The sequence below is a fragment of the Ostrinia furnacalis genome, unplaced genomic scaffold, assembly GCF_004193835.3.
Source record: "Ostrinia furnacalis isolate ACB-3 unplaced genomic scaffold, ASM419383v2 OfSCF7157, whole genome shotgun sequence".
In the NCBI taxonomy this organism is placed as follows: Eukaryota; Metazoa; Arthropoda; class Insecta; order Lepidoptera; family Crambidae; genus Ostrinia; species Ostrinia furnacalis.
This window is the reverse complement of record NW_021137396.1, coordinates 632,561-659,297: the sequence shown is the minus strand read 5'-3', so window position 1 is coordinate 659,297 and position 26,737 is coordinate 632,561. Positions and strand designations below refer to the sequence as shown.

Here is a 26,737-nt window from a genome sequence, read left to right as displayed (position 1 = left end):
CCAACTAGCAGCGATTCAAAAAATCGATACTACTATTGTCTCTTCCCATCTTATGCATTTGTCATAATGTCTCGTTCTCCCGCCAAAATAATTATTTCAAAGTCAAGACGGGTTCGTTAACATTAATTGGACATCCATTTTAGTATAATAATAGACCATAGTTGTTGCAATTACGAGGGCGAATTTGTTACTTGTCGGTTCTTATTTTATTATTCCAATATATTTAAGTCTCTATGAAAAAGGGTTAGGCCTGTTGCCATACTCTGGACACATTGTGAGGCAGAAATTTTATTATTATTCTCATTATTTAATTCAAAATAACAAAAACAAAATTCAATAAATCATCTATTTTTATGGTTTGGCAGATATTTTTTAAAACTGTATTGTCTACAAAAATATGTAATAAGTAAAAAATAAAAAGTTATGCACTTCTGACGCTATTCTTAATGACCATGACGTCATTGGGTTTGTTTATATTTGGATGACTATTAACATGCGGTGAAGCATAAGATAGCGAATAATACACATAAAAAAGAAAATAGTCGTTATTATCAGCATAGAGCAAAGTAATAAACTAACCCCCTTACTAATAAAAAGTTACACAGTTGTTCAACAGTGTTTTAAAATGACTTTTCCATACTAAACGTCACTTTACAACACTGTTCAACGACGTAAGTGTAAGTTTTATTAGTAAGGGGGTAAGAGTTTTGTATTAATATTGTGATCAGTGGTGCGATTGTCTAAGGCAATCGTATTCATTTGACAGTTCATAACGTACGTTATGATGTGTCAAACGGCTAATTCTAATTGTGTAAGGAGTTCATAAAACGATAACGATATGTTAACGATTTGATCGTAATTTTATACGATGAGTGAATGATGAATATGATTTTGACAGAAAATTCGAATTGTCTAAGTTTCATGAGCCCCAGTGTTGCCAGAAGGTTACTTTTGTAACCTTTTTGGTTACTTTTGAACTGCTGTGGTTACTTTTAGGTTACACTAATGAAAAGGTTACTTTTAGGTGATTTTTCAGAAATTGTAGAATTAACTTTACAGGTTATTCAGTAAAAAATATTAATAGTGACAATTTAAAAATTATGTCATAAAGTGCATTAAAACTCGAATTTGATTTATTATTTGTTAAGAAAAATGAGTTTTAGCGAATGTGTAATGTTTTCGATAGTAAAACGCAAATCCATAAAACGTTTTTATNATTAAATTAAAATACGTTTGCCATGGATGCAATAAAAGTATCGATATATTTTTGATCGACATATTGTTGACATCACTATTATTTGTCAATCTATTGCTTTAGACATACTCTCTAATCTGTGATCTATTGTCAAACATTGAAATTGGGTTTGTCGTGCACAAAAATACTAAATATTTATTTATATTGGTGTTTGTGAACGATAAAAGAAAGATTTTATTAATTAGCGATGTCGGTGCCGCCACAGGCGTTTGTGAATAAGCATAAAAAGCATTTCCTTGGCATTCCAGCGCCGTTAGGTTATGTAGCTGGTGTTGGAAGAGGGTGAGTTTATTTGTCTGTTATGTTATCTTGTAGGTGTTTGTTTGTGATTTATGTAACTTTATTCTTTATTATTCATATCAGGGCTACTGGTTTCACCACCCGATCTGATATTGGCCCGGCCCGAGATGCCAACGATGTATCGTAAGTACCTACATACTTGATTTGTTTTGTATACTTTTCTAGAATTCAATCAATAAAGTGACTGTTTAATGAAAAGAAGTCAATATTTTTAATTAGTACATTAACTTTTCGATGCATAAACAAATTGGAAGGTTTATACAACAGTACTACATTACAAATTCAGTCAGATATCCAGTGGGGTAGAGACGTAGTTTAGCCTTCATTATATTACCTCATTTCTAAAATACCTCAATAATTTCTTCATTTTAAAAAGATCACCAAGATCGTATAATATTGTAAAATAACTAGATATGAAAAATAACATTTGGTAACATGTTATGTGCAAACTTACTTTATTATAGCGATGACCGCCACGCTCCACCGGCTGCCAAAAGGAAAAAAACTGAGGAAGAGGATGATGATGAAGATCTTAATGACTCCAACTACGATGAGTTCTCTGGATACAGCGGATCATTGTTCTCAAAGGTTGGCTCATTGCAAATAACTTGTTGTAAAAATGAATAAAATCAGTTCAGTCAGAATGGATTTATAATAAAATTATTGATTCAAATGAATTTTACTTTTTTAAAGATGCTATGTTTTTATTGAGGGAGGCCTATGTTCAGCAGTGGATGTCCTATGGCTGAAATGATGATGATGATGATGTTTTACTTTTTTCATGTATTTACTAATTTAATTTACTCTAACTATTTAGTAAATAAAGATGATCAACAATAAATATACAAATAAATTAAAGGCTTATGATATCCTGTGATCAATAAAGCTCCACTCCAGTTGAAATTGCCAAGTTTTTTTATAAGTTGGCTACTTCTTAAATAATAATTTAAATTTTTCAATTCAATTCAATTTTAATTTGATGCACAATTTCAGGATCCTTATGACAAAGATGACGCTGAAGCTGATGCAATTTATGAATCCATAGACAAACGCATGGATGAAAAACGAAAAGAATACAGAGAGAAGCGTCTGAAAGAAGACTTGGAAAGATATCGTCAAGAGAGGTAAAAAAGCCTTAACGTATTATATTGTTTTAATTTTCTGAAATAAAACATTTTTAACACTACCTTTTCTTGAATTTTAGGCCCAAAATCCAGCAGCAGTTTTCAGATCTTAAACGAGAGTTAAAGCAAGTATCTGAAGATGAATGGGCAGCCATCCCAGAAGTCGGAGATGCTCGCAACAGGAAACAAAGGAACCCTCGTGCTGAGAAGTTCACACCTTTACCTGACAGTGTGTTGTCAAGGAATTTAGGAGGGGAGTCTACTTCGTCCATAGATCCTGGGTCTGGTCTGGCGTCAATGATGCCTGGTGTGATGACTCCAGGAATGTTAACACCATCAGGTAATTTATGACTTAACTTTCAACATCATAAAGTAACCACAATTTTGAACATTATTGCCATGTGTTATGGTCAAAAAATTTAACTTATTATTTTCTTTTACACAGGTGATCTGGATCTCAGGAAGATCGGTCAAGCCAGAAATACACTTATGACTGTCAAATTGTCACAAGTGTCAGATTCAGTCACTGGGCAGACCGTTGTAGATCCCAAAGGCTACTTGACAGATCTACAGTCTATGATCCCTACGTATGGTGGGGATATAAACGACATCAAGAAAGCTAGATTATTGCTGAAGTCTGTAAGAGAGACTAATCCGAACCATCCGCCTGCTTGGGTAGCTAGTGCTAGATTGGAAGAAGTCACAGGTAAGGTTTTAATAACTTCTAAATTCAAGTAAGTTGGTGCCTTTTTTAAAGTGGAGTAATGATAACTTTCTTGATAAATGCCAGAGTTATTTAGAGGAAAACTTGCAATGGCTTCTATTACTAGATAGATTTTATAGGTCACTAGCTGACCCGGCGAACTTTGTTCCGCCTTAATGGCAATAAATAAGCAGACTTTTTTTAATTTCGAACGGGATAAAAAGTATCCTATGTCCTTCTCCTGGCTCTAAACTACCTCCCTGACAATTTTCAGCTAAATCGGTTCAGCCGTTCTTGAGTTATAAGCGAAGTAACTAACACGACTTTCTTTTATAGTTTTTTTTCAATGGTGTCTTATTTTTAGTTAAGGTATTTTTAGTACACAATATCGTGATTTACGATGATAAAATTTAGATGATTACCTACAATTTCTCATTTTCCTTAATCAAAGTTATCAAGTTTAATGATTCGTTCCTTCATACATTTCAGCCGAATGACGTCCACAATGAACGGTCCTGATTATTCAGTTTATTTGAATAAGTAAGTTACAGTCAATGAAGTAAAATAATTCTTGACCACTTTGTTTACTTTTACTTATCCAAAATCCAAATCGAATCAAATAAGGTAAGGGAGTATTTGACTTGTGCTAAATCTTTTTAGATGGACTGATTTTCCTGGGGGATTGCTTAAGGTTTTTGCCTCTCAGAGACAAACTTTTAGGCAGAAAATTATAATGAATTCTGTCATTTGTTTTATCTACGCTAGTTTGTCGTACTATTAATTTTCAGGGGTGTCACGACGCAATTTGGCGACAAAAACTGAATCAGCTGATTACTCAATAATGGTACCTTTCCCAGACTTTCTGACACCACTATAGTATTTATATGAGTATGTTAACATGGGCTGGTCTCGGCTCATATACCCATTTACCTAACACCCTGTATATATAGATTTTCAAACTTTCTACTTCAAGAAATTTCATATTGTAGAAGTTGTTAAATGGCAAATCAATGAGATGTTGAACATCTCTTATTATCTCTAATTAAAAGTCTTCTGCCAGCAACTGAAAAAAAGAAAAATAAAGTTCTTCAACCTTTAGTAGTCCTGACCACTTTATTATGTTTCAATTGACAGGCAAGATCCAGTCTGCCCGTAACCTAATCATGAAGGGCTGTGAAGTGAACCCAAGCAGCGAGGAGTTGTGGCTGGAAGCGGCTCGCTTGCAGCCGCCTGACACAGCTAGAGCCGTCATAGCGCACGCGGCTAGGAACCTGCCGCATAGTGTCAGGATATGGGTGAAAGCTGCTGACCTGGAACAAGAAACTAAGGTAATTTGTTTTTTTGTGTTATTACATCATGAAGGGCTGTGAAGAACCCCAGCAGTGAGGAGTTGTGGCTGGAAGCGGCTCGCTTGCAGCCGCTTGACACAGCTAGATCCGTCATAGCGCACGCGGCTAGGAACCTGCCGCATAGTGTCAGGATATGGGTGAAAGCTGCTGACCTGGAACAAGAAACTAAGGTGATTTGTTTTGCTTATGTTATTACATCATGAAGGGCTGTGAAGTGAACCCCAGCAAAGAGGAGTTGTGGCTGGAAGCGGCTCGCTTGCAGCCGCCTGACACAGCTAGAGCCGTCATAGCGCACGCGGCTAGGAACCTGCCGCATAGTGTCAGGATATAGGTGAAAGCTGCTGACCTGGAACAAGAAAGTAACGTAAGTTGTTCTTTGTGTTATTATATCATGAAGGGCTGTGAAGAACCCCAGCAGCGAGGAGTTGTGGCTGGAAGCGGCTCGCTTGCAGCCGCCTGATACTGCTAGAGCCGTCATAGCGCACGCGGGTAGGAACCTGCCGCATAGTGTCAGGATATGGGTCAAGGCAGCTGACTTGGAACAAGAAACTAAGGTAATTTCTTCTTTGTGTTATTATATCATGAAGGGCTGTGAAGTGAACCGCAGCAGCGAGGAGTTGTGGCTGGAAGCGGCTCGCTTGCAGCCGCCTGACACTGCTAGAGCCGTCATAGCGCACGCGGCTAGGAACCTTCCGCATAGTGTCAGGATATGGGTGAAAGCTGCTGACCTGGAATAAGAAACTAAGGTAGTATAGTCTTATGAGGTTTTTTCCAAGGATCGCCATCATAATCAGAGGTGGAATTGTGTAAAGCAATCGTAATCATTTGACAGTTCATAACGTACGATAAAGTCAGTTAAACAAAGCGTTTGACAGAACAATCGTACGTTATGAACTGTCAAGTGATTACGATTGCTTTACACAATTCCACCTCAGGTCATGTCATGACCTGATAATACAGACCGATAATGCAGACTACAGACTTTTAATCGCCCGATAGTTTGGTCATTAGCCTTACGTTTGGGTTGAAGATTAACCGATCGAAGACCAAGGTTATGATCGTGGATCGCTCTAATGAATATTCGCCCGTAGTGACACACATTGCGAACTGTGACTCAAAGTGACACACTGTGCGCTCAAATAATGGCGGCTGCGTAGATGAAGTAAAACGTCGTATGGCCATAACCAGAACTGCGATGGAGAAGTTAAGGAAGTTATGGAGGAATCGCAACATTACCAAAGCCACCAAAGTTAGACTTGTGCGAGCGCTTGTATTCCCCATCTTTCTTTACGCAGCAAAGACATGGACAGTACGCGACTTGGAAAAGAGGAAGATAGATGCCCTAGAGATGTGGTGCTGGGGAAAGATGCTCGGGATATCATGGACAGAGTTCCGTACCAATGTGTCAATACTCCAGGAGCTCGGTGTCACTCAGCGTTTATCAACCGTAGTACAGTCGCGCATACTGCAATACTTCGGAAATGTCTCGAGGCGAGATGACAACTCCATAGAACGACTGGTCGTCCAGGGAAAAGTCGAAGGAACCCGATCGCGGGGCAGGTCACCAATACGCTGGACCAACCAAGTGAAAGCAGCAGTGGGAAACGGCGTATGTGACTGCACCAGACAGTCTGCCAATAGAGAGAGATGAAGGGAGATCGTGCGGAGAGTTGTATCCGCCTCTACAACCGATGTGAACAACGCCTCAACGTGACCACGACCGCTCTGCCAAGAGCGTAACGAATAAGAAGAAGAAGAAGTTTGGTCGACTTCCAATTTGTATATGAAGATTCGGACGACACCAAATCCGTGTAATGTGCGTACTTTCATACTTGGTGATACTGATTAACAGCTCAAGCTAACTAAAAGTCTGTAGTCTTCAGGGTGTCTCAGTCGTCGCTGCAGGTAGGTAGACGACTCCAGGGGGAAATGGAGGATTTGACCTATAATCCCCATGGACTATAAAAGTTAAGTAACTTAACGTTAGATAAGAATTGTTATATTAATTACTAGCTGAACATTATTAATTATTTAATTTTTATCTCCAGGCAAAACGCCGCGTATTCCGCAAGGCCTTAGAACACATTCCCAACTCGGTCCGTCTCTGGAAAGCAGCCGTCGAGTTGGAGAACCCTGAAGACGCCAGGATCCTACTATCCCGAGCGGTGGAATGTTGTCCCACTAGCGTCGAGCTGTGGCTAGCCCTGGCCAGGCTGGAGAGCTATGAGAACGCAAGGAAGGTTCTCAACAAGGCCAGAGAGAACATACCCACGGATAGACAGATCTGGGTGACTGCGGCTAAGTTGGAAGAGGCTCACGGTAAGTTTATTTGTGTTGTGGTTGTAACACTGTTTATATGTTTGTGATTAATTACATGTTTGATGCATTTATTCTTTTTTCTATTTTGTTTTATTGTTATTGCAGTAACTTGGCATATAAACATCGTATTTACTATGGAGTATCCACTCATAAGAGAAGAAATTAATGACGTTTATAGCATAGATAGAAGTTTTGATTTATTGAAAATTACTCATTTTGTTATCATTTAAACATTTGTATTTTGCGATAAAACAATATTGAATTTTCTTTACAGGCAACACTCACATGGTGGAAAAGATCATAGACCGTGCGATCACGTCGCTCAGCGCAAATGGTGTGGAAATCAATCGCGAGCACTGGTTCAAAGAGGCAATGGAAGCAGAGAAATCAGGAGCGGTACACACATGCCAGGTATTAAATGTCCATTCACCTAATAATCTTCGCATATCTGTGTGCTTACCATGAGTTTACGTTAGGTGTGCTCGCTCGCGACTGCGTAATTTATGACAAATTGTACCATCGGCAACATTGTTAACTGCCCATTGCCGGTCATGTCGTCTCGTTCTATCGCAAAGAATCACCATTTCATGAGCGAGAGCAAAAACGGAATTAGATAGTTAACACTGCGGCCGTGTGTACAGCGCCCCTAGCGTCTACTTTCAAGTACTAAGATCTTCATAGGTTAGCGAGCACACCTAACGAAAATTCATGGTAAGCACACAAGTCCAAGTAAAGTAAATTAATCACAACTTCACAAGTAGCAGTTGTGGTGACTTTTTATTGTTTACTTACTTCCGTAAAAAATATAATGTGATTTAGGTTAATTTAAATAAATAAATAATCTTTATTCACAAACTAGCTTTCCGCCCGCGGCTTCGCCCGCGTGGAATTTTGTCTGTCACAGAAAAACTTTATCGCGCGCGTCCCTGTTTCAAAAACCGGGATAAAAACTATCCTATGTTCTTTCCCGGGACTCAAACTATCTCTATGCCAAATTTCATCAAAATCGGTTGCGAGGTTTAAGCGGGAAAGCGTAACAGACAGACAGACAGACAGACAGACAGACAGACAGACAGACAGAGTTACTTTCGCATTTATAATATTAGTTGGGATATAATTTAGTTCTGCTTTTCTTTGGTAATGTATCTTTAATGAGAATAATTTGGTTTCAGGCCATCATTCGTGCTGTTATCGGTCATGGTATAGAGCCCGAAGACCAGAAACACACTTGGATGGAAGATGCTGAAGCTGTAAGTAAAATTTTCCCATTTTACCTTTACGGCTCTATTTTTATTTTATGAGTAAAGATTATTACAGGGTGTTTTACTTTGTCTTCCAGTGACATGTTACTTGGTCTCCGAGTAGATTCCATATTCCATAAAAATCAGGGTTCGAAAATATCCGATATTTATTATAAATATCAAAATATCGGATATTTATGATATATATCCGATATATATCAACTTTGATATATATCAATTTTGTATGAAAGCCATAGTATTATTTTATTGTATTATTCATGAATACTATTGCATATGTGTTACATAAACATGTTTTTAATGTTTTTAAAACTTAAAATCAGACAAATAAAGCAAAAACATAAAATATTCTTTTAAATACGGCCAAATCAATTTAAAAAATAAAAATCTTATGTCAAAAAGTACAAATACAGTAACAAATTTTAAAAGTTGATATATATCATAAAAACCGGCTTGATATATATCGGATATATATCCGATATATATCTTGATATATATCCCTTGATATATATCCTCGAACCCTGATAAAAATCTCATAAATTATTTATAATTAGCGCTTAACTTAGTCGGTGCTTGAGGTATGGGAGAGGCACGGGAGGTCCACGAACGAAGTAGTGAAGTCAAACGTCGACGAGACTAGATTTGTATGCTTTGTCGCGTCATGCCTCGGCCGCACTCATCGCGATAAAATTCGGGCGATAAACTTCGTCTTCGGGCTACGGCGAATCCTTGCGGCCACCTAAAATACACGAAGTTTATCGCCTGAATGTTATCGCGATGTACGAACGCAAAAACAACATGGACGCCGCGGTTGCTCTGTATTTTATGGCAGCAAATTTTTTTTTACATCTATGTCAAATAAAACCTTCAGGTTCAGAATGTGCAACGGTTTCAAAATGTCCAATTCCCAGAATGTCCAATTCCCAGAATGTCCAATTCCCAAAATGTCCAATCTACTATTATGATGGGAATATTACATGAATGTTCGTGTTATCGCGATGAGTGCGGCCAAAATATTTTATGTCTATGGGAGGGTTCCCGTGTCGCTCCCATATCTCAGGCACTCGCTGAGTTAGCCTAGGCGCAGATCATCGATTTTTCGTCGGCCGATAGTTTAGTCGAGCAGTTGATCAGTATGGGCATGAATGTAAGTGCGCACATTACACCGATTTGATTTGGCCGATCCTTCATACAAATTAAAATCGGGCCCAACTATCTGCCAACTAAAAATCGGTGGTCTGCGCCTAGTCTTAAGGGCTAGACCTATAAAATTCCTAACATCACCTTTTTTCACTATAGTGTGCAAACGAAGGAGCGTACGAGTGTGCGCGGGCCGTATACGGATACGCTCTGTCAGTCTTCCCGTCTAAGAAGTCCATTTGGCTCCGAGCCGCCTACCTCGAGAAGCAACACGGCACCAGAGCTAGCCTCGAAGCCTTGCTGCAGAGAGCCGTAGCCCACTGCCCCAAGTCCGAAGTGCTTTGGCTAATGGGGGCCAAGTCCAAGTGGCTTGCTGGTGAGTGCTTTGTAAAGTACCTTATGTATTTGGTATAGGAGCGATATTGCAACGAAGGCGCGTACTAGTGTGCTCAAGCCATATACGGATACGCCATATCAGTCTTCCCGTCTAAGAAGTCCTTTTGGCTCCAAGCTGCCTACCTCGAGAAGCAGCACGGCATCAGAGCTAGCCTAGAAGCCTTGCTGCAGAAAGCGGTTGCTCATTGTCCTAAGTCAGAAGTGCTTTGGCTGATGGGGGCCAAGTCCAAGTGGCTTGCTGGTGAGTGCTTTGTAAAGTACCTTATGTATTTGGTATAGGAGCGATATTGCAACGAAGGTGGTCCGTTTGGTCCGTATGGTCCGTTTGGTCCGTATGGTCCGTTTGGTCCTGATGAAGCAGCAGTGGCAGCAGCAGCTGATGATCCTGGGCCGTATGGTCCGTATGGTCCGTTTGGTCCTGATGAAGCAGCGGCGGCAGCTGATGAGCCTGGGCCGTTTGGTCCATATGGTCCGTTTGGTCCGTATGGACCGTTTGGTCCTTCTGGGCCGTATGGTCCGTATGGTCCGTTTGGTCCTGATGAGGCGGCAGCGCCAGCCGATGATCCTGGTCCGTATGGGCCATTTGATCCGTATGGTCCGTTTGGTCCTGATGAAGCAGCAGCGGCAGCAGCAGCTGATGATCCTTGTTCTTCGATAATAACTACTTCTGGTCCGGCTGATGAAGCGGTGGCAGAGGCGGCAGCTGATGAACCTGGTCCTCTTGGTCCATATGGTCCGTTTGGTCCTGAAGCAGCAGCGGCAGCAGCAGCTGCTGATCCTGGTCCTCTTGGTCCGTATGGTCCTGCTGCATTTGGTCCATACTTGCCTGATCCACCAGCAGCAGAACTAGCAGATGAACTAGAAGATGACGAAGACCCTGGCACCTGCTTGATGACAACATCTTCTTCATAGATAGTTTCGTGACCGAATGCATCGGTTTCGATGACAAAGGTCCTTACTATCTTGTCTTGACCATGAATATTTTTGTTTGGTGGCGCGGAATCCCTGTGGAAAGTCTTTCGAACAGTTGATTTTTCAACGACATTTCCACTGCGGTCGGTTTCGAATTCGTCTGTTGAAGTTTCATTTGTTTCAGTGAATTGTTTTTCCCAGCCCGTAATGCTGTCTATGATAGCATCTGCAGCAACATACTGTGAAAATGAGATATTATATATGTTTTAAATAAATGTATTATATGCAAGTACTTACAACATTATCTTCATCATTATAAGCTCCTATCATCACAGTTCCTACCTATATATTTCTTCCATTGCTATTTTGAGAAATAAGGGACGAATTCAAAGTTTTATTGTTTTTAGAATATAATGGTGAACTTTTAGTTTAAATTAATCGTTCATATTATTGTGTGAAGAAACATAGCCCTTTTTGAAACAGCAATAATAGACACGTATTTATAATTATTTATATTTATAATTATTATTAAATTAAAAAATGAAATAGAAACTTAACGTTGAATGTGGTACTAATAAAAAGTTTTCCTTACCTGCAGAGCACAGCACAGGATCACGAAGGTTATGGCTCTCATTTTTCTGAGAGTTGGAACCGAACTGATGATTATTTCACGATTTCGGACGTTTTTATACTCAAATTTCAATAGGATATTGACGTAAAATATTATTCACGAAAACAATTTCAGTATGTAATGTAAATATTGACATAATTAAGCAAGAAATACTAGTATTTACTTAATTTACAACAATGCGATGTCACCTTGCCATTTCAAACAATATGTAATAATTACAAATTGATTAAGTTCTTGTTCAGCGTTCATCAATACTTTATAATGACGTATACTCGTTATGTACGTTTCATACATAATATATTTTCGTTTAAAGTTAGTTTTGTATGTAGGTATGTTTCTATTTCAGACCAAAAACTCTGTGATAAACTTTCATGTTAATTAAAACATTTTCTAACATCTGGGAGCCTCATAAACTACGTAAAAAATATTCAGCAAGAAAACTTTCAAATATAGCTTTTTACATCGCATCATAGTTTTCAACNAGAGAGCCGTAGCCCACTGCCCCAAGTCCGAAGTGCTTTGGCTAATGGGGGCCAAGTCCAAGTGGCTTGCTGGTAAGTGCTTTGTAAAGTACCTTATGTATTTGGTATAGGAGCGATATTGCAACGAAGACGCGTACTAGTGTGCTCAAGCCATATACGGATACGCCATATCAGTCTTCCCGTCTAAGAAGTCCATCTGGCTCCGAGCTGCCTACCTCGAGAAGCAGCACGGCATCAGAGCTAGCTTCCAAGCCTTGTTGCAGAAAGCGGTTGCTCATTGCCCCAAGTCCGAAGTGCTTTGGTTAATGGGGGCCAAGTCCAAGTGGCTTGCTGGTAAGTGCTTTGTAAAGTACCTTATGTATTTGGTATAGGAGCGATATTGCAACGAAGGCGCGTACTAGTGTGCTCAAGCCATATACGGATACACTCTATCAGTCTTCCCGTCTAAGAAGTCCATCTGGCAAGCCTTGCTGCAGAAAGCGGTTGCTCATTGTCCTAAGTAAGAAGTGCTTTGGCTGATGGGGGCCAAGTTCAAGTGGCTTGCTGGTAAGTGCAAATCTCTAGCTCGTTACATAATAACCTGTAAGTTTTACCATATTGTTTTAGCCCATTGCCCCAATAGTGTAGTATTTCGGCTAATGGAGGGCGAATCAGTTCAAGGATTTCCCACGACCTTCACCAGGTTGTCGGTCCACCAATTAGGAGGCCTGCCTACACTATGGTTGCCAGTCGAAAATATTTCTGCCCCGACAGCCGTCAGTTATGCCCTACCCATTGCCATTTAAGTTTGAAAACTCTATGGCTGTTTGGTAAGAAATATTATTTCATACAAGTGAAAATAGATCGTGAAATATAAAACTAGCAAAAACAAGAGTTCCCGTATCCATTCCATAGCTAATTTTACTTAAGCTGGATTCGATCAAAAAAGAGTAAATATTAATCTGACATATTTCCCATACTGAAACTGTCCATGTATCAGTTATACCAGGAGTTATTCTCGGATAAAAGTTTGGTCGAATCGGGCCTTAGTTAAAAACGTTCTTATTTCTCAGGTGACGTCCCCGCGGCGCGTGGTATTCTTTCGCTGGCTTTCCAGGCCAACCCCAACTCTGAGGAGATCTGGCTCGCCGCCGTCAAGTTGGAGAGTGAGAATAAGGAGTATGATAGAGCCAGGCGGCTGCTGGCCAAAGCACGGGCTTCTGCTCCTACGCCTAGGGTAAGTCCTACTGTGTAAGCTGTTAACTCTATTCAAGAATGGTTTCGAAGGACCATTGGTATGGTCTTACTTAGTAGTATATTTTTGGTCGAGGGAAGCGCGGGTTGCGGGGCGTTTGATCCGAGCAATCCGAGCGTCATTATTGTAGTGTGCGTGTGCACTCATTTATAATATAGCGAGGATAATTTAGCGAGTACCGATGACACTCAAACATTAGCGGAAGAAGAATGAGAAATTACGAGTACGTTACGTGCGATAAAACATTGTTTTTTTTTCTTACGCCCAGTATGTAAAAAAGGCACTCAAAATATTCCAAGACCATGATATTATGTATATGTAGTGTAATTTTTCACTATTTATTTTAAATTTAGCTGTATCTTTTCTCCCAGGTAATGATAAAGTCTGCGAAACTAGAATGGGCACTAAATAATCTAGAAGTAGCTCTAAAGTTATTAGAAGAGGCTATCAAAGTGTTCGGCGACTACGCGAAACTGCACATGATGAAAGGCCAAATAGAGGAACAAATGAACAAAGATGAGGACGCGCATAACACTTATACACAGGGGGTAAGGTTTATTTTACAATGTAATTATTAACATAGCAAAAAGTTTGTTATGTTTGACTGAACTATGGGCACTGATTTATATTTTTCTTTATAGCTGAAGAAATGTGCAGCCAGCGTGCCAATGTGGATACTTTTGTCAAGGCTAGAAGAGAAATTAAAACACGTCACTAAAGCGAGATCAGTGCTTGAAAAGGCTAGATTGAGGAATCCAAAGAATGCTGAATTATGGTAAGATAATTTTAACAATTAATTTCTATAAAGTAATTTGAACCAAGCTCTTGGCTTTAGCCTTCTAATCGTTTGATGTAATTATTTTATTTTATAAAAGCCCCCTTTTTTGGGGTTATAACTTATAATCCCAAAAAAGGGGGCTTATAAGCCATGATTTTTGTCAAACCACCCTTTCTGTCTCTCTGGTGTTAACGCTGCTGTCGCGCTTCTCAAGCCCTAATGTGAAAGCGGCCTTAGCCACATACTTGGTGTTGTATTCTTTAAATTGTACATGTATATTTCTTTAGGCTAGAGAGTGTAAGACTGGAAAGGCGGAACGGCAGTGTGGAGATAGCAAACGCTGTGATGGCGAAAGCTTTGCAAGAGTGCCCCAACGCCGGCCGACTGTGGGCCGAGGCCATCTTCATGGAGTCTCGGCCGCAGAGGAAGACTAAGAGCGTGAGTAGATTCATATTTATTTATCTTATAGTTGCAATTCATGAAGGCGAGTGAGCTTTACACGTGTGGTGGCTCGCTACTGTTCGTTTTTTTTAAGTTTTGATAAAAACCGGTCTCCGAGCACGTAGAATTTTGTCCAATGATCCCAAGCTACCCATCCTTATCGCTCGCGCGTAATCATGTTGCTGTCGCGCTCGCACACTCACTGCAAGGGCCCGTCGCACAGTCGCGACAGCAACATAATTACGCGCGAGCGATAAGGATGGGTAGCTTGGGGTCAATGGACGAAAATCTACGTGCTCAGCGACCAGACTATTGACATTTACACTATTGTTACGTGCATGTTCACGTACACACACAAGTAAAGCTCACTCAACTTCGTGAGTTGCAAGAACTATACAGGCAATGAAGGTATCATATTTGCGCTCATCAGTTGGCGTCCCTGGCGAATACTATCATGTCACTCGCTAGTGGCTATCATGTAAGACAGTTGCGCTATCTGGTGCTAGCGGCCGTCCGCGACTTCGTACGCGTGGATCCAGTTTTACCCTCTTAAGGGTGGAATTTCTTAAAACCCGTCCGCACCTACGTTCTAAAAGGAACCCCCATGCAAAATTTGAGACTCCTAGCACTTGTAGTTTCTGAGATTTCGTTATGAGTGAGGGAGTCAGTCAATCAGTGACCTTTCGCTTTTATAGATAATAGATAATAAAAAAAAAGTACGGCCAACGAGAAGCGATACAAAAGGTCGATTCGACTTTCGAATTGACAATCTATTCTGTCTCTTCCCATCTTGTGTATTTGTCGTAATGTCTCGTTCTCCCGCCAAAATATGTCAAAGTCAAACTCTTAGGCTAGGTTGCACAATCTTACTTTAACTTTGACAAACGTTAACGTTAAATCTGTCAAATTCCATACAAAAGGCACCGGTTATCGTCATAGTCACCGTTAAAGATAGGTGGTGCAACCCACCCCTACTATTATTCCAAATGACAATGACATTGGGTTTTGTACGAGCACGATCGTACATCCTGCTGCACCGTCAGCATTGACCGCCGGGCGACCCATGAACCCTCAGCGTGCACCGTCGGCACTCTACACCGACGGCACACTAACAAATACCTTTAAATGTGTACAAACAATAAACCATGTATAAATAGCAATAGTTAATACCAATAAATCAGATATCAACCGTCCGTCGTTGTGTCTCATTTCCCCCCGCTGCGGCCAAGACACCCTTAGCCGTCGCTATGATCAGTCCGGTGAGTCTGCCGGGCTGGCAGCGGGTCCCCGCCGCCTACCTGCCGTCCTAACGCTGCTGCCCTGGGCGACCTGGGCACAGCTTCCTTCCTATCAAACCCTTATTATGTCTAAGTATCTATTGTTAGGCAGGGCTAGGGCTCTAGGGACTTAGTGTCTTAGGGAATAGGGACTCTAGGCTCACTAGGGAGTTAGTTCCCTTCCTGACCGCATATCCCGGGCACGGGAGCGGTGCCTTACAACCACTGCCTCCCGCCCGTACATCTTCGAGCCGGATAGTTCATCAGCGACCACCAGACCCTACAGTCGGTCTTTCATCCTTAAACCATTTCAGCATCGGGATGGAGTGCCTTACAACCATTCCATATTTTCTCGATTGCTTAAACTCTTCGACCATTTACCATTATTAATATTCAACATTAACCAAAAAATGACCTTATTTTGGTCTTCCAATACCTAACCAATTGGAAATAAATTTATTTCACTACCATAATTTATTGTTACGTAATGTAAATTACCATTCATAACTTTTAGCGAGCAATGTAGCAAAACTGACCAACTCGTGAATTAACATTTATACCGAGCGAGGTCTTAACATCATCATTATCATTATTCATTACCAAATGGTAGCAAACCAAGATGCTATCAATTTTACCATTATGTTATGTAGCGAACCAGTCTACATAATTTATTTACCATTACCAAATACGGTAGCAAACCAAGAAGCTATCGACTCTACCATTATCAAGTTATGCGGCGAACCAGACTGCATAATTATTACCATTACCATTTAAGTTAGCGACCAAGAAGCTAACAACTTTACCATTATCAAGTTATGTAGCGTACCAGTCTACATAACCTACGACCATTACCAAACCAGTAGCAATCAAGACGCTACAAACCAAGAAATAAGATCGACCAGGTAGCAACCAGAAGCTACAGATCTTAAAACGACCGTTTTTACCAAGTTGTAGTAAGCAAGAGGCTACAACTAACTATTGTTTTATTTATTTATCACTGTGGCTTGTGCATTGCCACAAAATCTTCATTTTTCATATTACCATACTTTGCTACATTGCGAGCGTATTACTACCATTCAGCGATTCTCGCATAGTTTCACCTTTCTGCAACTAAGCATTTCGCAGTCCATTGACGTTATACCAAGTAAAATAACATAACATTTTTGTATTGTGTTTTCAAGTAAATAATATTGTCATTATTAGGCAGTGTAGGTTACCAATATTAGTTAGGCGGGGGAAATTATACAACTATAACTACCAATACTGTTGTCCATCACTACCATCCATTAATTCCTAGTTTTCCTACCAACGACAACTACCATCATCAACGACAACTACCATCACCAACGACAAGTACCATCATCTACCACCAAGTTGAGCAACTACCACCATCATCAGAACATCACCAACCTGACAGCAGCGGATCAGTTACCGGCCTCCCGGAAGTGGGTCTCACCGGTAACCGAGAAGTCGCAGATGCTGTGCAGCGCAACATAAGCCAAGAGGGCACCAATGAAGAGGACAACAGCCAGGAGACAAGCAGCCTGGATAATCGACCAACCACTGAGACATCAGCCTGGCCACACCAGCGCCAGGCTCCACACCAGCTGCCTGGCTACACCAGCGCCAGGCCCACCATCAGCCTAACCACACCAGCGTCAGGCTCCACACCAGCAGCCTGGCCAAACCAGTGCCAGGTTCACCATCAGCCTGACCATACCAGCCTGGCCACACCAGCGCCAGGCCGACCATCAGCCTGACCACACCAGCGTCAGGCTCCACACCACCAGCCTGGCCACACCAGCGCCAGGCCCACCATCAGCCTGACCACACCAGCCTGGCCACACCAGCGCCAGGCCCACCATCAGCCTGACCACACAGCCTGGCCACACCAGCGCCAGGCCCACCATTAGCCTGGCCACACCAGCGCCAGGCTCAACAGCAGCCTTGGCCACACCAGTGCCAGGCCTCACCAGTGCCAGGCCCGCGAGCATCCTGGCATCACCAGGAGCCAGGCCCGCGAGCTGCCTGGTCAATCAACCAGCCAGGTGGACATCAAGTGGACAGCCAACCAGAGGTCCACCACCTGGGTCATCAACCACTCATGGAGTCACCGGCAGCCAAGGTCTTCGGTCATCGGGCAGCAGGGCAGCCACGTGCAGCATCCTCCGCTCCTTCTTCTTCTGCGAGGTGCCAATATGTACGAGCACGATCGTACATCCTGCTGCACCGTCAGCATTGACCGCCGGGCGACCCATGAACCCTCAGCGTGCACCGTCGGCACTCTACACCGACGGCACACTAACAAATACCTTTAAATGTGTACAAACAATAAACCATGTATAAATAGCAATAGTTAATACCAATAAATCAGATATCAAACGTCCGTCGTTGTGTCTCATTTCCCCCCGCTGCGGCCAAGACACCCTTAGCCGTCGCTATGATCAGTCCGGTGAGTCTGCCGGGCTGGCAGCGGGTCCCCGCCGCCTACCTGCCGTCCTAACGCTGCTGCCCTGGGCGACCTGGGAGCAGCTTCCTTCCTATCAAACCCTTATTATGTCTAAGTATTTATTGTTAGGCAGGGCTAGGGCTCTAGGGACTTAGTGTCTTAGGGAATAGGGACTCTAGACTCACTAGGGAGTTAGTTTCCTTCCTGACCGCATATCCCGGGCACGGGAGCGGTGCCTTACAACCACTGCCTCCCGCCCGTACAGGTTTGTTTACATTTGGTATCGCTTCTCGTTGGCCGTACTTTATCTGAGATGTAACGTCATACTCATTTGAACTTTGATCGTCTACGTATAGTTCCAAAATACTGAACTGTCCTATGCATGACATTGACAGTGGGGCGCCACCGTCAATACCGGATCGCTGGTTCCGATTTTTGCCATGTTGGAAACCACATAGTTGAACGATGGTAGCGCCCCCCTGTCATTGAGTTTGGTGGGACAGTTCAGCCTGGGTCATTTATACGAGGTAGCGCAGAATAGAGAATTGAATGGCATTAAGTAAATAATGTTTACCCACTCTTATTAAGCTACCAAGTCAAATTATTTTAACATGGAGGAAATATACACCTTAATACTAAGATATTTGGTTCATATTTGCTTAGCATACTGTCTGTCGCCAGGTGGACGCGCTAAAGAAGTGCGAGCACGATGCTCACGTGCTACTCGCGGTGTCTCAACTGTTCTGGACGGAGAGGAAGCTCAACAAGTGTCGGGAATGGTTCAACAGAACGGTGAGTGCGAATGTAGCCTCTATTTGTTCTGGCAGAAGATAGGTTTTAGGAATTATTTTAGCAGCTAGATTTAGAGATCGAAGAAACCTGTTGTTTGGGATACTTTTACTGGCTGGATACTAGATATTATGACTGTTAAGGGCGCTTTCAATTTAGACGTTTCGTGTTGGACGTTTGCCGCGCGCTTGCCGTGCGTTTATAAGACCGCACACGTAGACTGTATGACAACTGCGTCGGAATAAAATTGACAATACTAATAGTTAATAGTAAGTGTGCGGTCTTCTCTTGTGGTCTAAATTGAAAGCGCTCTAAGACTAACAGTCATAGGCAGTTACTGTTCATAAGTCACTTTTTAATTTAGTCTGTCTATTGATGCGATTGATTAGATCAGAGGAATATACCAGTTGGAATAGAAAGTAACAGTATAATTAAACCATATTTCTAAATACGTTTATTTAAAAATAAATTTCAAATTGTGTTTACTTTACTTCAGTTCAGTAAACTTGCTGATTCACTTACCTCTTTGGTAGGTGTCATATAAAATAATACAGTGATTAAAAATGTCAGCAACAGAAAATAACCTTTCTTTTTTCACCGATTCGCCGTACAAAGCCATCGTCGAGTAACATTATTATAAATAAAAGCTCGTATATTCTCTCTTTATGAATGTGCAAGTATTGAAATATATTATTTCGATGATATGGACGTGACAACGCGCAACGTGTTGAATGGAATGACGCCAAGTAGAACACGTCTCGCTGATAAAACTTATGAACTCAGATAGTGTTAACTATAATAATTATTAGTAGAGAATAGACAGTTATTATTTTTCAGTTAGAAACTCAATGCTGTAAGCAATCTTACAGCATTCAGTTTCTAACTGATTCCTAATTTTTAAGTGACCCCTATGGTAACACATAACAGGAATTTTGTTGTCAAAGGGGTCACTTACATTTGGGATTGATGGTGAAAACGGGCATCAGTAAATCATTGCTAGGCAAAACTTGACGTATGAATTGTTTTTTCTATGCCCACAACCTTTAATAAGGCAAAAGAATATGGCTACCACTGTATTTGGGACTTTCTTCCCTGATATTAAAGTCCAAAAACAACAAATAAACTGACTTGCTATGCCCTATTGAGGAATAATGACCATCAGAATTCATCGCCATCGCATCCTTGCGATTGAGTCTGTCAATTGATGCTCTTATTTTTTTTTGGGAACTGCTTAAAACCAATTGAACTTTTTAGGGCAAGAATTAAATTCTCTTTAAAATTTCTCCCAGGTAAAAATCGACCCGGACTTAGGCGACGCGTGGGCTTACTTCTACAAGTTCGAGTTACTACACGGCAACGAGCAACAGCAAGAAGATGTCAAATCTCGCTGCAAGACCGCCGAGCCTCACCACGGGGAGCGCTGGTGCGCCGTCTCCAAGGATATCGCCAGTTGGTGCTTTAGCACTGAACAGATACTGCTACTGGTGGCCAAGAGCCTGCCAGTGCCCACTTAATCTGGTACTTTTAATATTTGAATCTAGAACTGCGACCGTCATTTGTTTCGTCAATTTTTAATGTTAAATTACAAATTGTGATCGTCATTTGTTTCTTCGGTTTGAATTTATAAAAAAGAAGACGGTTATCGTCATTTGTTTAATTGATGTAAAGTCCCATTGTAAGACCGCTGAGCTGCACCACGGGGAGCGCTGGTGCGCCGTCTCCAAAGATATCGCCAGTTGGTGCTTTAGCACCGAACAGATACTTATATTGGTGGCCAAGAGTTTGCCAGTGCCTACGTAATCCGGTACTTTTCATTTTTGATACTAGAACTGCGACCGTCATTTGTTTCGTCAATTTTTAATCTTAAATTAGAAATTGTGATCGTCATTTATTTTGTTTCTTCAGTTTGAATTTTTAAAATAGAAGACAGTTATCGTCATTTGTTTAATTGATGTAAAGTCCCATTGTAAGACCGCTGAGCTGCACCACGGGGAGCGCTGGTGCGCTGTCTCCAAAGTTATCGCCAATTGGTGCTTTAGCACCGAACAGATACTTATATTGGTGGCCAAGAGTTTGCCAGTGCCTACGTAATCCGGTACTTTTCATTTTTGAGTCTAGAACTGCGACCGTCATTTGTTTCGTCAATTTTTAATCTTAAATTAGAAATTGTGATCGTCATTTATTTTGTTTCTTCAGTTTGAATTTTTAAAATAGAAGACGGTTATCGTCATTTGTTTAATTGATGTAAAGTCCCATTGTAAGACCGCTGAGCTGCACCACGGGGAGCGCTGGTGCGCTGTCTCCAAAGTTATCGCCAATTGGTGCTTTAGCACTGAGCAAATTTTACTACTGGTGGCCAAGAGTTTACCAGTGCCCACTTAATCCGGTACTTTTCATTTTTGAATCTAGAACTGCGACCGTCATTTGTTTCGTCATTTTTTAACCTTGAATTGAAAATATTGATCGTCATTTGTTTCGTCATAAACGTCCCATGCAGATGCGCCAGTGAATAATCGTGACCGTAAAATTTTAGGCTCGCTATTGTAGCGCGCCAAACGACTTTTAATACCGATCAAGTCCTGCCACTATTTCAACAATAAAATGGTGGATTATCATGAAATGACTCATGTGTTGTTTTGAAGCATGGAAAGCATAATAGTTATTTAGCCATCAAATATGAGTGCAATGTAAAAATATTAAGTGCATTGTAAAGTGCATACTGAAGCTGAGCTAACGATCAGCTCATGCTATGCTATTAAGATCATTTTTACAAGCACCATTCCTCATAACATCAAATTTATGTAGTGTTAAAAAAGCATCAGATGTAGCTTTTTAATACATAACTAGTTCCCTAGTATTTTAATATTTTTTTTGTCAAGAAACGGCAAAAACGTGTATGTAAAAGCGATAACCTAATCTTTAAGGAAGCGAAAAATATTAAGTAACAAATGAGCTTTTAAACACAAATTTTAATAAAAATGAAATTCATTAAGTAGGTATAATTTAATACCACATGTTTTTTCGGCTAAGTTAAAATGATCATTTATTTTGAATTAGGAGTCATTATTGTTACAAGTTCTGTTACATGATATACTTAGTAAGAAATAATTTATCTTGAACTTACAATAAAATGAGAAGTTCGACCAAACTAAATGTTTTTTATTATAGTATTTATTTATCATAATATCTTCCATCGTAGTGTGCATTAAAAACACTTTTGAAAGATACATCAAGACGCGTGAATCCTACGCACGTCTCAAGTCGAGTTTTTTTAGAAATCCGATTTTAATATCAATTGTGTACGACGCGCGCGGTAAACACCTTTTATAAAGTTCTATAAATACATAATGCGCTCGAGTTTGTGCGAGTTTGAATTATAAACGTGTGCTGGCACCGTGCCAGCCAAGCGCGCATGCGCGGTAAATAGCTGCGCGGGTTTTTCACTTCTTTCTCTTCCCAAAACCGAAAACCGTCGCGTCTGATCAGCTATGCTCAATATTTTGTAGTGAAACGTAGTGTACGAGTATTTCCAGTGATATTTACCAGTAGTGTTACAAAATAGTGTTGTGAAAATGTCGCCAAAATGCCCAGTGCCGCCGCTCCAAGAAATAACCTTATCGCTGGTAGCCCGACAACTGATTCACGCCCTGTCGCGAGTGACTTCCGAGGAAGACTCAGCACTGCCATTCGCCATGGTCTCGTCCTACTATGAAAGCATGGGAGCGACCAATGACATATTCCAAGATCTCCTCAACTTGATTCTCACTTCGGAGTACCTGGACCCGTCAATCAGATTTTACTCCATGCGTTTGCTGCTCAAAGAAAACGTCAAAAGTCTCGCCACTGGAATCTTCCCGTGCCCCTATTACAGGAAAATCCTTGAACTACTTATCGAGCAAGGACACCACCTGACAGCTCTCAATTTGAAAGGTGTGTGGGTTAAAGAGGAACATCTGACGCTCATGTATCACTTACTGAAAAATCTCACCAATTTAACAGTGCTGAATATACCTTACATCGCTAATGATGAAGTTCTGAAATATATCGGAGAACACAACAAAGTCCTTAAATTACTAGACGTGTCGGGGGAAACAGATATCACAGAAATAGGTATAGATGCAATGTTGACTGGTAACCCGCAGTTGACTAGGAGTTTGACTGTTGTCAACATCGGTATGTACGGCGAAGAGAACATTGATCACACAGATGTTGCTTTATTAATACGACGGTTGCCCAACCTGACCAACCTTGGCAGTTACTCGTTCGTAGGCAAGTCAATTTATCACATTTACAATAACGACTGCCCTCCTAATTTCCAAACGAAGTTGCAATACCTCCACGACGTACAGACAAACATGAGAACTATGAAAGCGATTGTAGCGCTGTGTCCATTGCTAGAAACTATTTACTTAGAAGAGCCTGACCAAGGAGTTTTGCAGCAAGTGAAAGAATTAAATGAAATAAACAAAATAAAACTCAATAAATTCCAGTGCCACGAACTCCATCAGCTGTTGGATAAGATGGGGCATAAAATAATTACGTTGATGTTGTCGGGGTCATCAGGGTCGTTCAACTTCACCAGGATAGCGGAGACTTGTAGAAATCTTGAGAGTTTAGAGTTCTTCCAAATACATACTGCAACTCACGAGGAAGAGATACCATTCAACAAGTTGGAGCACATTGAGATTATACACGGGAATCTGTCGTCATCGTGCCTGAAGTACCTAATGACAGGCAGCCCCAAGCTAAAAAAACTGATCATTGGCGATGAAATTAAACTGGATGACAATGACATGTCGCGGTACGTGTTTAATTGTTTAATTGACCACAAATCTGCATTAAACCTTCATTACCAAACATACTTCGATTAATTTATGTTCTGTTTGTAGCTTTGCCAAATATACAACAGTAAACTATTGTAATTAACGTTAGCGGCTTACTGAATGACAGTAACTTGCATGTCAGATTTTATCATCAAAGCTTATTAATAAATCAATAAATCTTGGCCAAGTTTGTTATTGGGTTTCTGTTATAACTTCAGCGCCCTCCCCTTTTTAACTGACTTCATTTGTTCCAAATTGATGGTATTCACACCTGTAGGCTGAGTGTGACTTTACATCGAACGTCCTCACTAGTGAGCGCGTAAAAATGTATGAAAATTTTAGTTCTTAACCGTTTCCGCTAGGGGCGCTGTACAATCCGTCATACATTTATTGTCATTTTTACGCGCTCATTATTGAGCGCGTTTGATGTAAACCCACACTAGGCTCTCTGGTGTCTATAAGAGGGCCTAATTTGTGACGTTTCAACTGTATATCTTGGGATCGTTAGTTTTGTATTATTAGAGGCCGGTCGATCTACTCTCATAAATAAAACACTGGATACTCATCTTTTACATTATATTGCCTTATTTTAATTACAATTCATCACTTAGCACAAAAGCGTCCCTCTATTCTGACGTTTGATTCTCGTGTGACATTGACGTATTGTTAATGTCACTATGACAGCATCTCATTGGCTATAACGATACTGCTATTTTAACGTTTTATATTTTTCACAATTAACAGTATGGTATGCAATAAAAGCTAAAAAGCACTATGTTGATGCTGGTTTAAATAAACCAAACGATATGGAGATCAGCTTCCATAATCATACCATTCCAATTCCACTCATTGTTATATTGCAACATTTGTAATACATAACTTACCAATAATATACTTAGTGAATCTTTTCTGCCAATTCCAGGATGCTCCGCCGCTACAAATTCCAGCATCTCGAAGGCATTTGGTTCCCGAACGCGCCGCGTCTCACACGAGACACGGTGGAACTGCTCATGGAGACATGCCCCAGTCTCCAGAGTCTAGGGCAGCTCAGTGGCTGGCAATTTACTCCTGATGACATGATGCTCATGAGAGCTATCATTGCGAGCACCAACACAGACCTAGTCCTGTCTCCGTTGGGTATCTTCCAGCAGGGAAATTAGGTTGTTCTATCAATAAGCTATCAATAAGCTATCAATAGATCGAACGAAAGGAAACGATGATTCAACTTTGCATTTGAACTTTGGTAATTTTATCGATCGATTTTATACGTGTTTGTAGTAATAAGATCGCTTCTGTATATTTGTAATGTAATGACTATTTATTATTGATTTTTACCGCATAAAATATCAGGTTTCAAAATTAAGACGGTTGTTGCATCCACGTGGCAAATGTCTTTCTTGAAAAATGTATGTTATAAAAACAAGTTCATCTTCATTGATTTGATTTTTTTTAAATAAAACAGTTAAAGTGGTTCTAAAATTGGTTAAACAAGTCTATAGATGATGTCTGTCTTATCAATCTAGTCAACTTCAGTGCATTATTATAGGGTTTTGGTCGGGTAAAAAATAAATAAACCTTTTTATAAAATGAATTATTTTTATTTCAATAATTGCTCGACAATATCAAAATGAGCACCATTACATTACATTGAAATCACTGATCAGAGTAAAAAAATAAAACTAAATCACTAATCTAAACCGACGCCAGCCAGTACCTACTAAAGAGGCAAATAATTCACAAGACCGACTGGGTGGTTCCATAAGGCGCGCAACACAGACTAGTAAAAACTGTCGTGATAAAACGCTTTATGCCTCAAAGGCATAAAAAAGGCAAATTTTAAAGTCCACAAGTATTATAAGATGGAAAAAACTACCAAAGGCAGTTCAACAGAAATGTGCACGCACATTTTCACAATAAAAAGCTCATAAGTGGACTGTGGACACTCGTACCCTCAAACATGATAGTTTTTGTGTTGTTTGTTGATACGAGTGCTTTTATAGTGTGTCTCAATTTGTACAGAAATATAACAGGGTGCCAGTTATCATAAGAAAAAATAAGACAGGATGAAGAATTTGGAAAAACCTCTGAATTATATTTTCAACCTGTTCAAACAATGTATAAAATAACAAACAGTTCCACTGAAATTAACCAACATTTTTAAAAAATAAATAAATAATTAAAAAATATATATATCTGAAATTGATTACAGGCTCCACTGTTAAATTTTTATACATTAGAGACATTTACAAATATTTGTCTGTAACCAACCAGATTATGTCATTTTAATACAATACAAATTAATGAAATTGAAATGTCTATTTGTAATGCGAATACAACAGCTTTTACTATTATGAAAGTATGTACGGTACTACGTATAACAAAATAAATATTTTTTTACATAAATTACTAAACGGGTGGACCGATTTTGACTGAACTTTCACTGGCAGATAGCGGATGTTATAAGGGATCGTCCATTAATATCACATTGAAAATGTGCTGAATACATGCTTTTAAAGTTGTTAGTACTTAAAAAAATCCTGAAAATTTTTGTTCCAAAAATATCTCTATAAATCTGACTCTTCAGAGGATGATTCGCCCTTGATTTCTTGTTGGTATTGTTTTGTTAGTGCTTCATCAGGATCCTCATCAGATTCTAATATGTACTTGTAAAATAAAGCTTGATCCCTGTGGCAGCAAAATGAATTGAACTATTGTGGTATGATCAAATTCGTATATGTTCCCTTTCCGAATGTGGTTCTTGGTGAACTAATAAAATACCTAGCTACATAAAGCATGCCCACTTCTCAATGATGATTGTTAACATTGAATCGTCTGTCAGACTGGGATCCTTAAGTGCGTTAATGTTTTCAAACTAGTTGCTTATTAGAATATTGTCGTCGGAGCGGTCAAACACTTCCATGTTTTCATTTTCGACGTTTTCATTTGCATTTTCCCCATTACAGTTTTGGACGTCACCATTTGTATCATTTGTTTTATCTTGTATAGTCTTATCTTGTCCTTGTGTACACGACACAAGGACAAGATAAGACTACTCTTTGGTTTGTTGTTTGTCTTA

At 40.3% G+C, this 26,737-nt stretch overlaps 2 protein-coding genes across 3 annotated transcripts; both read left to right on the top strand.

Annotated features, from left to right (window-relative positions):
* Positions 1-1,343: 1,343 nt before the first annotated feature.
* Prp6 (pre-mRNA processing factor 6) lies at positions 1,344-26,402 on the top strand. 2 transcript variants are annotated; one of them, XM_028319220.1, is made up of 18 exons: positions 1,344-1,537; positions 1,619-1,678; positions 2,020-2,143; positions 2,549-2,679; positions 2,760-3,019; positions 3,125-3,385; positions 4,517-4,710; positions 6,780-7,050; positions 7,325-7,461; positions 8,223-8,300; positions 9,609-9,825; positions 12,923-13,086; positions 13,476-13,652; positions 13,746-13,879; positions 14,170-14,320; positions 18,731-18,841; positions 20,128-20,356; positions 24,584-26,402. In XM_028319220.1, the coding sequence occupies exons 1-17, from the start codon at positions 1,443-1,445 to the stop codon at positions 20,350-20,352; spliced, it is 2,790 nt and encodes a 929-aa protein (XP_028175021.1). In that variant the 5' UTR covers positions 1,344-1,442; the 3' UTR covers positions 20,353-20,356; positions 24,584-26,402. The 2 variants fall into 2 exon arrangements, with proteins under 2 accessions (XP_028175021.1, XP_028175020.1); XM_028319219.1 differs by lacking the exon at positions 24,584-26,402 and adding an exon at positions 11,896-11,942 and having other exon boundaries at positions 9,609-9,778; positions 20,128-20,688.
* Positions 22,411-24,821, top strand: LOC114363500 (uncharacterized). Its single transcript, XM_028319233.1, has 2 exons — positions 22,411-23,639; positions 24,584-24,821. The coding sequence occupies exons 1-2, from the start codon at positions 22,411-22,413 to the stop codon at positions 24,819-24,821; spliced, it is 1,467 nt and encodes a 488-aa protein (XP_028175034.1).
* Positions 26,403-26,737: the final 335 nt, after the last annotated feature.

Bases quoted from the DNA above. Each gene is read 5' to 3' on its own strand.
- Prp6 (XM_028319220.1), top strand. From the start codon at position 1,443: ATGTCGGTGCCGCCACAGGCGTTTGTGAATAAGCATAAAAAGCATTTC. The intron at 13,653-13,745 runs GTAAGGTTTATT...TTTTCTTTATAG, and splicing joins ATAACACTTATACACAGGGG to CTGAAGAAATGTGCAGCCAG. The intron at 13,880-14,169 runs GTAAGATAATTT...ATATTTCTTTAG, and splicing joins CCAAAGAATGCTGAATTATG to GCTAGAGAGTGTAAGACTGG.
- LOC114363500 (XM_028319233.1), top strand. From the start codon at position 22,411: ATGTCGCCAAAATGCCCAGTGCCGCCGCTCCAAGAAATAACCTTATCG. The intron at 23,640-24,583 runs GTACGTGTTTAA...TGCCAATTCCAG, and splicing joins GATGACAATGACATGTCGCG to GATGCTCCGCCGCTACAAAT.